Source organism: Sesamum indicum, linkage group LG8, assembly GCF_000512975.1.
Source record: "Sesamum indicum cultivar Zhongzhi No. 13 linkage group LG8, S_indicum_v1.0, whole genome shotgun sequence".
NCBI classification, from domain to species: Eukaryota; Viridiplantae; Streptophyta; class Magnoliopsida; order Lamiales; family Pedaliaceae; genus Sesamum; species Sesamum indicum.
Genome location: NC_026152.1, coordinates 17,525,976 through 17,539,612, shown reverse-complemented (window position 1 = coordinate 17,539,612; position 13,637 = coordinate 17,525,976). Strand labels below are relative to the sequence as shown.

Below are 13,637 nucleotides of genomic sequence, written 5' to 3'. Positions count from 1 at the left end.
CATTGTCAGATCTGTATTGCCCTCTGGATGTGAAGCAAAAAGTGCTTCCTGTGGAGCCACTGGTACAGGAGAACCTCTAAACCTGGGAGGCTATGGTGTCGAGCTTGCCCTGAAAAATATGGAATACAAGGCTATGGACGATAGCACAATAAAGAAAGGTGAGATTTCATAGTGTAGCTGTGATTAATAATTCAAACATGTGGACATGAGGTAGCAATGATATATTTCATGTAGAACTAGATGCTTTATCATGGTTTTAGCATTCACCAAACACTATCTTAAGAATGATGAGCATTTTGTACTGCTATTCTCGAAGGATTGCTTTTGAAGATTTTCCTATTGAGCAGGTGTCACTCTCGAAGATCCCCATACTGATGATCTTAGCCAAGAAGTCAGAGGGTTCATATTCTCCCAGATTTTGGTTCGTTCATTCTCTAACCCACCAGACCAAAAGAAATAATAAATGAAAGAAGTAAGAAGCGTGAAGGAAAAAAAGAAAAGTGTTTAAGTACCTATATCCTGCTTCTGAACTTAACTATACTTGGATGTTCTCCCAAAAACACTTTTAAGCTGCTTATTGTCTGTGTTTACTTGTCAAAGGTTGGAAAAATATTTTTTGTTGCCCAAATTTGATTTCCTTTAGTAAAGCTATACATTTTCCTTCTCTACTTACTAGAATGACAAAAAGCATTTAAAGAACATCGAGAGAGTTCTATGCATTTAAATTGAAGTGAAGAATACAGCATAAACCCAGTAAACCATCATAGGATTAAAGTATGTGTGTGCTCATGCAGGAGCGCAAACCGGAGCTCACATCTGAGGTTATGGCATTCAGGGATTATCTCTTGTCATCTACTGTTTCTGATACACTGGATGTTTGGGAACTGAAGGGTAATTCTCCTATTTTAGTGTAAAGAATTCATGCTAAGATTTAAGCTTATTTTACTAATATTTGCCCTTCTCTGCACAGATTTAGGACATCAAACTGCACAAAGGATCGTGCAGGCTTCTGATCCTTTGCAGTCGATGCAAGAAATTAATCAAAATTTTCCCAGTGTCGTTTCTTCATTATCTCGTACGAAGGTATGATATTTTGCTGAGGATACTGCTGCATACTGATCTAAGATAGTTTCTATATTTGAAGTGGTGATACACCATTCATCAAATGGTGTCTTGTTGGTTGATGTGGTGTATATTCAACATTTTTGCAGCTGAATGATTCCATAAAGCAAGAAATTATTGAGAATCAGCGAATGATTCCCCCTGGCAAGTCCTTAATGGCTCTGAATGGCGCCTTAATCAATATTGAAGACATTGACCTTTATCTGTAATGCTTTCTTCCTAGCCTTTAATTCTATTTCCTTTTTTTGCTATCTTTTCCTGGTAAACCCTCAGTCTGCTCTTTATGGGGAAAGAAAATAAATATGTCGGTTATGTTCAGGCTTGTTCTGTTGAGTAGGGGGGAGAAAGAAGGAGAAGCTGAGAATGAAACTGGGTCAAAAATAGAGTGCTAGAATGTCCAGTTGTCCACTTTTGGTCTCAACAAATAATGAAAATTAACATAGAGATTAGAGATGGTATCTAATTTAAAACCAAACAAGCTAGTGGTGTGAACCCCCTGTGATGTTGTTGGCAATGGATGGAGGTAGATTAAAAGATAATACACTAGCATGGATACATAAAAAAACCATTTTTATGAACTTATGAGTACTTCTGTCAAAAACCTGGTAGTTACACGTACTCCCTATTTCTAGCTGAAGATATGGGCTGGTTGCCCAAGCAACATAACCCAGAGATGACTTCTGAAGCATTTGATTGGACTTCACTCCTTCAGTTTACTGTACATGTGAACATAATTGATTGAATAATTACTCCAAATTCTTTGATTGTTTACAAGTTTTTGATGTGACAAAACTTATTCCAGACTGACAATGTACATATTATTTGCATATCCCAGGTTGGTTGACATGGTTCATCAGGAATTGTCGTTGGCTGATCAGTACAGAAAATTCAAGGTACAAAGTTATTGAAATTTCTATACAAAATTGAAACTGAAGTAAGAAGTGAAAGAACTTATGCTATCTAATTGTTGTATGCTGTTGAGACTGAGAAGAAGTATCCAGCCCAAGCTGTCATGTAACCCTATATTCTAAATGCTTCTATTGGACTGTTCTCGTTTAGGTTTTAGCCATTCAAGAATCAATATAGAACCTCAGGTGGAACTAAAAGTATATCGTGATCCAGTGGTTCTAGATAGTTGGATGGGAGTTTGAAGTTCTTTTGGAGGCTATGAGAGATCCTGCATTACTGTACTTTTGACTTTGACATGGCCTTTAGTTTGTGAAATGACTCTATAAGAAGATAACTGAATTAGTTTAATAAGACTTCAAGTTTTTTACTAAAAATTAAGGAAATTTCTCTCACTGACACCATTGTCTAAATCCTGGCATATATCTTAAAAATGTATTTTGTGTACATTATTGATGTCCATTAAGAGTTAATTTCTTTCTTTACACAGAGGACTGATTGCAGTACACATATTTATTGATATATCCGATTTTCAACAAATAGAGAAGTTTGATGAGGATGTTGACTAGTACCTTATACCGCTAAATATACGCTTTGCTAGTGCATAGTGCATTACTGCATTTATCAGTCAATTTACCAATTCGGAGTTCTTTATCAGAGTAATATCTTTCCAGTTACTATGTAATGGCTGGAACTCCAGAATGTCACTCTTAACACGTAGGGCTTGGCTATGATTCCAGCTCCTGCACTAGTACTTAAGAAATCAGAAGATTGTGGTGTTAAAAGGGCGATAATACGTGCTGTTTATTTTGTTGATCTGCAAACCATTTTAAAATACTTTATCGAAGATTTGCTGCTAACTGCTTTAGTTGATTCAAGAAAAAATCTAGGTAAAGTTGCTACTATTTCATTTATTAATTTGAAATATTCCTTAAGAAGGCATGGCAAGTATCACAGGGCTCATCTTGTTGGTTCTCGTTCTTGTTGACTTGAATCCTTCCGTATATCCGTGTTTTAATTTTATTGAATATTTTCCGACTCATATGGCTGATAGCCTGATACTCAATGTTGATAAAATTGTAGATTCCTCCAAGCGCTGTGAGAAAACTCCTATCTGTTTTGCCCCCTTCCGAATCATACGCATTTCGTGTTGATTTTCGTTCTCCCCATGTTCATTACATCAATAACTTGGAAGTGGATGCCATGTACAAGCGTTGGAGAAGCAACATAAATGAGGTATAGTTTTTCCTGATGGATGTGTGTAATGCTTCAATAAATTAGATGGCTTACATTTTTTCCATCTTCGTCAGATTTTGATGCCAGTCTTCCCTGGACAACTACGATACATTCGTAAAAACCTATTCCATGCAGTTTATGTTTTGGATCCTGCATCTCTTTGTGGGCTTGAGGCAAGTCTTCTATTCTCTGTGTTTCACCTTCGGTTTTTCTTGCATCAGCTTCGTATTGATCTCTAATGCATCTATAATCAATCTGCATATTGCAGACAATTGACATGATGATTTCGTTGTTTGAGAATAATCTCCCCATGAGGTTTGGTGTAGTATTGTACTCCACAAAATTAGTTGAGAACATTGAAGCAAATGATGGTGAACTTCCAGTTGCTCATTTGAAGGATGACCAGGAAGATATTTCTAGTTTGGTAATTTCTTTAGCCGATAAAGTAAAAATATCTGACATTTCCAAATTTATTTACATGTGAACAGCTTAATGTTTCTTTTTTTAAGCTTAAGGACCATTTACATTGTCTTTTATCTTTATCAAATGGAGGTTGATCATCTTGGGTTCTTGTGAACTTCTTTGTCTTAGGTTTTAAGCATCCCATGTAGAATAATCTTGGTTGTTTGTGCTTTTCTTTAAGCCTTGCTTATTCTTTCTGTAGTCGTCAATCAGGATCCTGTTTCATGGCCTGGGGATTATTCAGAAATTTGAAGTTGTCTGGTTTTTAAATGGTATCGTTAACAACTTTCTTGGGAGAATTAACATAATACTCGATTCATGTAACATGATCTTAGTCTAAGGAATCTCATCAATACATAATATTTCTTTGTAATGGTGAGTTATGGCGTTTAGAAGGCTCTGTTGAGTTTTCAGGTCTTTTATGGTCTTATAAGATTTTGTGTTTTTATAGTAAAGAAGGAAAACAGAATGTCTCATTTATGGGATTGACTTGGATGGAGATCTATGCTAAAATTCTGAATGGTCTAATAATGGAGTTTTTTCATTGTCCACTCATGCTTGCCTGCTTGGTTGTTCTATAGAAGTGGGTTCTATTGGTTGTTTCAGCTTAAGAAGCAGCTATATTTGACATGATATGAAACTGAAAGACCTTTTTATGACTTTCCACCGGAAGAGCAAAAGAAAAAAGAGGACTCACTGAAATCACAAATAAAATGAAACTGCAAAATAACAGGGGAACAAAGAAAAACTGAAAATGAGAAAATCAGGATATGTTCTGTTACATTGAAAGTTGAAACAATTGCAGACAATGAAATGGTGGTGGAAAATCCTAGATGTCAATATTGTCTATCCTTGAGCAATCAATCTTTACTATCCTGATCATGTGTTGGTTCTGTTGACAGATTATACGTCTTTTCATTTACATCAAGGAAAATCATGGGACTTTGATGGCTTTCCAGTTTTTGAGCAACGTAAGTGTTTGATCTCTTTACTCAGTGGACCTCTTTGGTACAAGAAATGACCAGAACATCCAAAGGCCATTCCAGGTAGGAGCCATCCCTCCTGGAATGGTCTTGCACTTTCCTTTTGTTCAGCTAGACACATAAAACTAGTGGACTGGCCTTTGTGATTCTTTTGTTTGGTTCAGTCAAGTAAATTGGTTGATAGGAACAACATTTTGCTCACCTATTTTACCCTTGTATGCCTAACAATCATAAAAGTATATTATGTAAACATTATATACGTCTTATATGTTTCAAGAATAACATATATGCTATACTTTTATACATACAGACACATATAGAGAGGGGGATGCAGACTTACTCACAGTATTATATTGATAATAATGATGATGATATTATTTTACTAATCCATGATTTTATCAGGTATGTACACAATAGCATATAAGGTTGTAGTCAAGTACATCATTTTTTACCGTTTATCTATGAATATTCTACAAGGCTAAAGGATGCAAGAGGATCTTTTTAATTTTTGTTACAGGCGTTCCCACTTAAGTTCCCATTCCATGCATTGTTACTTAATTGGGTTCACCCTTTTCTCTTTAAGAATGTGGATTGCGTCTTCCAAGATTTTTTCGTTCCAATTTGTTTACATCCTGCCAGACAACTAGGATATTCATTCCCTTGAACTGAACATGCCACTAGTGATATATGACTTGTTATCTTGGTGTACCCTAACTAAGAAACTATGTTTTCCATGTAGTATCTGTATTGACTTGTGTGTTCCCAACTATAGGTGAACAAATTGAGAACTGAGTCAGCTGCAGATGATAGTCCTGAGGTGCATCATGTAGAAGGGGCTTTTGTGGAAACAATACTGTAAGACTTTTGACACACCGCTAACTGCAGTTTCGTCACTTCTGTTTTACCTGTATCTGCAAGGCATATTGGACGTGTTTTTAAACAAAATTTATGCTCTTGCTTCTGTACATGTTGTCATCAACTTCCAGATATCTTATCCATAGTTTTCCTCTTTTAGGCCAAAGGCAAAGTCACCACCTCAAGATACTCTTCTGAGACTGGAGAAGGAGCAAAAATGGAATGAACTGGCCCAGGAATCCTCCTTGTTTGCCTTTAAACTGGGTTTAACTAAGCTGGAGTGTTCTCTCTTGATGAACGGACTTGTCTCTGAACCCAATGAGGTACATCTTAAATTGCTTCTCCAGGCTTGATTCTTTTTTTGTGCAAGCACTTGGAATTTTCGATAGAAATGCTATACGAATCTAAGTCTGGTGTTTGCCTAGGATTCTTTTATTTGGTCTGGCTAGATTGCATGCATATTTTAGTACTGTGCTTGGTGTAGTCTATGTAATGGTTGCCCATGTGTCTTTTTTCTGGATCTCTATTCTAAAACCAACAATAATCAAACTCTAAAAAATTGTTATAAGAATTATGCAATCGCAGCAGTTATATGACATGAAAATAATTTATTGGCTCTCCAGGAGGCTCTTATAAATGCCATGAATGACGAGCTTCCCAGAATACAGGAGCAAGTCTACTATGGACAAATAAATTCTCATACTGATGTTCTGGACAAATTTCTTTCTGAAAGTGGTATTCAGCGTTATAATCCAAAGGTAAGTGGTTTCAAAATTTTGTGAGCTAAGTGTATCTTCTGTAAATGGTGTGTATCATTTTGAGTTCTTCCAATGGTATCGTTTCTCTTGCTAAACCTCATCCTTTGACCCTGTAGATAATAGCAGAGGGGAAGACCAAACCAAAATTTGTATCTCTGTGTGCGTCAGTTCTTGCAAAGGAATCTGTATTAAATGACCTCTACTACTTGCATTCACCTGAAAGTAAGTTTTTATAAGCAAAACAAAGCTTGTTTTCTATGTTTAACTTGATTAAAGTCTGAGCTTTAGCATATGATTTCAGCCATGGATGACTTGAAGCCTGTGACTCATCTTCTTGTTGTTGATATCACATCAAAGAAAGGGATGAAGTTGTTACGTGAAGGAATACGCTATCTGGTAACATTCATGCTGCAACTGGTTAAATTCGTAATAGCATATATGATCCATCCTTCTGCCATAACACATTGATTGGGTGTTATCTTGGATATTATGTCATTTTCCATACTCCATATCCCCGAATAGAATGCGGGTTTAGAAAGGGATTCTCCAGTCCATTCCATTGGGAGACATAACGATGGGAATTTCTTGGATCCTTTTTACTATGTGCTCAAATGATTTTCCGTTTTCTAGAATGGCAATTTTTTTCTGAAAGTACCTAAAAGTACTGATGTGACTTACTAACCCCCAATTAATGGTTCTCAGTGCAAAAGAATAACAATCTGAACCTTCAACATTAGCTCTGATCCAGAACTAGCAGCCATTTCTAGCTAGGAATTTCACATGGGACTGATGGCGTAAAAAGCTTTTTCTGCCAAAGTTTTTGTTTGTGTTTATGTGCTATCCTCTTGCACTTCACTTTTAAATTATTAAAAGAGGTAGCTGTTATCACAATCTTCAGTTCATATAAAGGGAGAGATCTCATTATCAAAGTCTGTAATGTTTGCTCTATTCTTATGACACTTGCATGATTTCATGAGAGACTAGGCTAAGTGTAGCAAGGAGAAACTTCCATGTCTATGAATGTAACTCATTTATAAGTTTCGTCTTTGGTTTGTATTCATTAAAATTTGGCAGTTTCCTTTTATGTTTGGCTTTTACTATTTTGAAGGCATAACCACTGTATTATTGTTATGGAAATATAAATGACAATCGAGACTTATTAGGTTGCATCATGTTGTTCTCCTATTTCTATGGTTATCCTATGACATATGTGACATACAACAAGTCCCAGAATAAGATAAAGTGTTTTTGCTAAGTCTTTAATTTTGTGATAACTGTTTCTTGACTCATTGTTTGCAAGATTACAAGAAGCAGCCAGATACGTTAAGATATTTTCCCCTTGGCCTAGTTGAATACTGCATGGTAGTGATCGATCATGTTTATTTTTTTTTCATTCCACTGGAAACAATTTTTGCATGCTTTAGTTGGGCTGAAGTCAAGATGTACAAGAACAGCTTGGTAAATTTGCCTAGGCAAAAGATTTTAGTTGATGTACTTTAATCAATATGCTTTTCTTTTCTGTGTATCCGCGTGTGTAATTGTAAAGCTTGCATTATTTTGCAGATTGGTGGCTCCAAAAACGCCCGGATTGGTGTGTTGTTTAATTCTAATGTTGATGCAACTTTACCAAGTCTCTTTTTCATGAAAGCTTTTGAAATAACTGCATCCTCGTATAGGTTTGTTGAGCCATCTATATTCTATTGAGGTTTTTTTGCTTATATTTCTATTTTATTCCTTATCTAATAACGTTCTGCAGTCATAAGAAAGGAGTACTACGGTTTCTGGATCAGCTCTGCTCATTCTATGAACAAGAGTATATTTTGGCTTCTGGGGTTGCTGAAAGCTACCAGGCACTAATGGATAAGATCTTTGAGATAGCAGATGCAAATGGGTTGCCATCTAAGGGCTATGAAACTAGCCTTTCTGGATTTTCTGCTGAAATTTTGAGGAGTTACTTAAATAAGGTTTGGTCTTAACCAATGATATTTTACTCAAGAGCAATCCAATCATGGATTGTCCGCTTGGTCAAGCCGTAGATTGAATTCTTGAATAAACTCCCTGTAACAAAGTAATGAAATTTCTTTGTGTATGAACTTTTTTCTTCGTAGTGTCAATAGTTCTAAATGGTTTCTCCATCCGAGTGCATGCCTATTTTTCAGTGGTAGACATAGGATTTACTAAACGTTGAACCCTAGAAGACTGATTTCATGGTTTTGGATAGGTCAGATAGGATGCATTAGACCACCTTCCTGCAATGAAATTATTAGATTTGATAGGACCACCAAGCTGGCAGGTTATCTTTCTACCCTCTTTGCTAGTTCCCAGGAATTTATTGCCTCTAGGGTGGAAAAGCACTAGAAAATCTCAAATCTGTAAGAGCATTAATCCTGAAACCTATGAAACATTTTATGTAGGGGGTTTATTTGTGAGTATCAAGAAGGATACATCTTTACATTTTATCTGTAACAGCTATGCTTATCTCTCCACTTGTAAGATTTGTACATGTGATTATATTAGTCATTTAAATTGTTGAACCGTACACCTTTGACATTATTTGCTTAATGCACATGCAGGTGACCCAGTTTATATACAGGACTTTTGGTCTTGAATTTGGTGCGAATGCAGTTATTACCAATGGGAGAGTGAGTTCTGTTCACCCTTCTTGATTTAAGTTATATATTGGAACTAATTTATTGTTTTTTATTAACCATCTCTGAAGCAAGGATTGGCTTCTTTGGGAAATTTCTCTAATTGAATATTTCAAGTTTGCTTGGTTCTCATAAATCTTGTGCTTTTTAAGTAAGTCATGTAATGTCAGTATTATATTCGATAGGTGATCCGACTGTCTGATGGTAGTACATTCTTGAACCATGATTTGCATCTTCTTGAATCCCTAGAGTTCAAGCAACGGATAAAACATATTGCTGAGATTGTTGAAGATATAAAGTGGGAGGATATAGATCCTGACATGTTGACAAGGTATACCAATGGAATTTTGTGCTTGCTTGTTATATAATACAACAAAATTACCATATGACATCTGATTGATGCAAATTATAGTTCTTGTTTAGTATCAGCTATAAACATTCATCATATATTCATATTCATGTTATTATCCTGTTTTATTGGTCCTTTTTATTCAATGTCATGTCATAAGCAGCTGAAATTATTATGTGGCAACCCTGTTTGGTAATTCTACTTTGTGACATTCATCATGTTCATATCATGTTTCCGGGTGAAGGAGGAAATTTATCTCTGAAACGTAGAAAATGGATGCCGACAGGAAAGAAGGGCTACATTTCAGTTTGTTTCCATTTTAGAAACTGAGTGATAAGTAGGCATGGATGATGTGATGGAAGTGTCTACTTTTCAGGAGATTCTATGTTTCTAACCATTTAATGGTTTATCTAACATCATTCTTCCATGTGTTGCGTAATGCGACTGTCTTAGGGTGGCTGAACTATTAGCTACACCTATCTGCCTAAGGAAATCAGCACCCTTTACATTTGAAACCGGAAGAGAGTTTAATCATCCTAGGAACGATTAGATGTCTCCTTCAGCTTTGCCTCATCTGCAGTCTGGTAAAAATTTGGCTAGCTAAGAACCAATATTATACCAATTATTTGCATCACTCAGAAAACCCAGTTCTGGAATCGGATGGTATCTTGAGGAGATGCATTTTGCTAAGAAGACAACTGAGACAGCTAGGAGGCTGTTCAGTGATCTGGATGGATGCTAATGACAAAGGAAAGCATATAGACATACTAGTGGAGGTTTCTTCGCCTTACTAATTGCTAGCTTCTCTAATAGCTTACATGAGGTGGTCTTCCATTATGGTAGTAGTGTCTGGCTAAACAGAATATCATATTTTTGGATCTCACCTCCACCCATTTATAAAAAAGAAAAAAATTAGTTTCATGTGGTTAACTTCACAGAAAATAATATTGTCCGTGTGAGGGGGCGTGCTAGATGTTACAATATTAAATGATTCTCCTTTAATGGCGTAAATCTTTAGATGAGGTGGTCATTCAATAAACATGGTGATTAGCCTTAAAAGTGAAGTGCTGATGATGATTAATCCTATTATTATCGAGAGAGGATATTTCGAAATTGATCTGCAAAGCATGACTCTTCCAGCTTTTAGTTCTTCATTCTGGTGGCATCAGCTTTTCGGCTTGTTTCTCAACTCTTGTTGCTTGAGCTGTTAAAGAAATGGTGAAACTTTTTCCTCCTTGCAGTACATTCATCAGTGACATTGTTATGGCCATCTCCTCCTCAATTTCTGTGAGGGAGCGGAGTTCTGAAAGTGCACGTTTTGAAATTTTGAGCGCAGAATACAGGTATCCTCCACTCCTCATCAGAAAATCAGCTTCCTTTTATTTTTCGGGATAGGAAATTGCGTTGATTAATAGGTCTTTTCTTTTTTGTTCCCCCTTTACATTTCACGTTTAAAAGAATATGTGAACCTGCTTTATCGTCATGGACATGTGTATGTTTGTTAAATTTTAGCTAATTTAAGTGCTGAATGGTCTGACATTGTATTTATCTTGTTCTTTTGTCGATTCATTGCTGTGGCTTCCTTTCTTATAAGGACAACAGTATCAATGGGCTTTGGCCACTTCAGTTGAGTGTTCACATTCTGAGTTCGTATTTTATTATTCTTTAACTATAACTGTTAACTATTTAATTGTAGACTGATGAATTTGGAACTTATTTACCGGATTGTGAATGTTGCTATAGAAGCTCTGATTCACCATGTTGAACTAGTTACAATACAATATCTATGAACGAGACTTCCGTGTAGTCTTCTTCTCTAATACAAACATTGATGAAATCAAATAATGAGTAAACAAATCTCTCTAGCAGTGGGATTCCTTTGTATGATTCTATTGCTGCCAAATAACTGGGGCCTAAAGATTCCATCACTAAGATCATTTTCTTCTCCTGTTCTTGTTCTGTTCACAGTGCTGTTATTTTGCAAAATGAAGATTCAAGCATTCATATTGATGCTGTTATTGATCCGTTGAGTCCCTCTGGCCAAAAGCTCGCTGCTCTTCTCCGGATTCTGTCAAAGTACATTCAGCCGAGCATGAGACTTGTGCTCAATCCAGTGGTAAGTTTATTTTTAAAGTGCACATGTTTGTAATGCATTTGATTTGAGTGGTCTTTCTTTTTTTCTTCACCTGTTGTTGCATGGTTACATTTTTTGAAGTTATGAAACTTCATGCAATAGCAAGTCTAAATGTGACTTCTAATCGGAAGGTGCTATTGTGCGTTCATGAAGGCAAAGCTCAACAACGAAGTGACCTATGTTCGATTTTTCTTTTGTTTCTCTGGGATTAATATTGGAATGGAAACACTGTTGTTTAAATCCTGATATTCACAGTTTGATCCCTGTTAAAGGCCCGCCGGGAGGAGAAAAAGAAATTACATATCAGCCATTAGTTTTATAAAGATAACAAAATATCCTAGATTTATGTTTATTATGTTGTTATTACTCTCTAGTAGTTTTATCAAGTCTTTTAGACTTAGTTGATATCATATGAAGCTGCTTTTTCTCCCCCTCTTGTTCTGTTTGATTTCTGATCTCTATATCTCTATTTTACATCTCCTATGTCAATTTTTGCATGCTCCACAGTGAAAAAACATGTTATGGTTTCAGTAAAATTTAACATCACAAGATGTTTATATTCTTTTTCACTAGTCTTATTCTCCACTTCGTCTCGTCTCATCCTCTGTTTATGCCGTCTCAATGATAATAGATACTGTTGATTGTACAACTAGCTCAGGACTTAGTGTGGCATGCCAATTTCCTGTTAAGACATGTATCAGTTTCAGGATGAGTGGATCTCCAGTGACTTGGATATTCCCGCTATTAGCCCCCCCCCCCCCCCCTCTTCCATTGAGGATGCTTGAGTTCTAATAATGTGGCACGAAGAAAGAAACACTCATAAAGCTCGAAGACATCTGACAAGATGTTTCTCGAGCCCAGAATAACCTTCATGCATGCAATTTTGCTCACTTGAAGAGCTAAAGCTGATATGATAATTTGATTAGAAGTGTTCTCTAAATAATAAATATATTGTGGCTTGTGAAGTATTATCCCCAATAAATTTCTGGTACATTATTTTACTGACTGTCTTACTTTCTGACTGTAAGAGACTGAGTAACGAAGTAAGGATGGGTACAGATAGTAAAATGACCAACAGCAGTTGTATAATTCTTGTTAAGGCATCAAGTTGAGACTTTATTAGCCTTATATATTTAGGACATGAACAAATGTGTTTACCTCAATTTCTGTCTAATATAATGTATATTTTGGCACAGTTATGTTGTGCACATGTCAGTTCATATCTATTTACTTCATTTGTGATTGGGACAATTCTCTTGTGAATTGGTGGCTGAATATAACATAACATCCTTGTGTTTGTAAAATATTGTTGTTGTCCCCTGGCAGAGTTCTCTAGTGGATCTTCCTTTGAAGAATTACTACAGATATGTAGTGCCGACAATGGTATTCCTAATCTCTCTGAGCTTATCACCCTTTGGAGAACCATTGGCATCCTGTCCTCACTCCTTTTGACTTTTCAGGATGACTTCAGTGGAACTGATCATACAGTACATGGTCCCAAAGCATTTTTTGCAAACATGCCACTATCTAAGACACTGACCATGAATCTTGATGTTCCTGAACCATGGCTCGTTCAGCCTGTTGTTGCTATGTAAGCTTCTAATAAGAAAAGGCTTCAGCAATAATGGCATTCCAATACTATTTTCAAGTTTTCTCGACATCATAGCACAAGGTATTTGCAGTTTTTCCTTTATTGTTCAGCTCCTCACTTATGAGTGATATTTGCAGCCATGACCTCGATAACATATTGCTCGAGAATCTTGCCGACATCAGGACATTGCAAGCGGTTTTTGAACTTGAAGCTCTTGTTCTTACAGGTATTCTAGCTGTAATTTGAAGGTTGATAATCAGTTGACCATGCTAATTAAGAAAAATTGGAACAGGACATTGCTCCGAAAAAGATCAGGAGCCCCCTCGCGGTCTTCAGTTAATTCTTGGAACTAAAAATACTCCCCACTTGGTTGATACCCTTGTCATGGCCAATCTGGGTTACTGGCAAATGAAGGTCTTCCCTGGAGTGTGGTACTTGCAGCTTGCTCCAGGTAGAAGCTCTGATCTCTATGTTATGAAAGAGGATGGTGAGGGAGCTCAGGGCACAACTTTGTTGAAGCGAATCATAATAGATGATTTGCGGGGTAAATTGGTTCACATGGAAGTGATGAAAAAGAAGGGCATGGAACAAGA

The 13,637-nt window shown here is 36.4% G+C and overlaps 1 protein-coding gene across 1 annotated transcript in view; it reads left to right on the top strand.

Annotated features, from left to right (window-relative positions):
• Positions 1-13,637, top strand: part of LOC105169128 (UDP-glucose:glycoprotein glucosyltransferase) — a 19,246-nt gene that overhangs the window by 2,916 nt on the left and 2,693 nt on the right. The window contains exons 4-28 of the mRNA XM_020696073.1: positions 1-158; positions 348-421; positions 795-891; positions 971-1,083; positions 1,212-1,327; positions 1,958-2,015; positions 3,112-3,264; positions 3,339-3,437; positions 3,533-3,688; positions 4,629-4,697; positions 5,482-5,564; positions 5,725-5,887; positions 6,188-6,322; positions 6,439-6,544; positions 6,624-6,718; positions 7,886-7,998; positions 8,079-8,286; positions 8,896-8,964; positions 9,156-9,301; positions 10,561-10,662; positions 11,288-11,435; positions 12,780-12,836; positions 12,914-13,044; positions 13,182-13,270; positions 13,337-13,637. The exon at positions 1-158 is cut by the window's left edge and continues 2 nt beyond it; the exon at positions 13,337-13,637 is cut by the window's right edge and continues 16 nt beyond it. Of these exons, the coding sequence (XP_020551732.1) occupies positions 1-158; positions 348-421; positions 795-891; positions 971-1,083; positions 1,212-1,327; positions 1,958-2,015; positions 3,112-3,264; positions 3,339-3,437; positions 3,533-3,688; positions 4,629-4,697; positions 5,482-5,564; positions 5,725-5,887; positions 6,188-6,322; positions 6,439-6,544; positions 6,624-6,718; positions 7,886-7,998; positions 8,079-8,286; positions 8,896-8,964; positions 9,156-9,301; positions 10,561-10,662; positions 11,288-11,435; positions 12,780-12,836; positions 12,914-13,044; positions 13,182-13,270; positions 13,337-13,637 (3,039 nt within the window). The remainder of the gene's footprint in view (positions 159-347; positions 422-794; positions 892-970; positions 1,084-1,211; positions 1,328-1,957; positions 2,016-3,111; positions 3,265-3,338; positions 3,438-3,532; positions 3,689-4,628; positions 4,698-5,481; positions 5,565-5,724; positions 5,888-6,187; positions 6,323-6,438; positions 6,545-6,623; positions 6,719-7,885; positions 7,999-8,078; positions 8,287-8,895; positions 8,965-9,155; positions 9,302-10,560; positions 10,663-11,287; positions 11,436-12,779; positions 12,837-12,913; positions 13,045-13,181; positions 13,271-13,336) is intronic.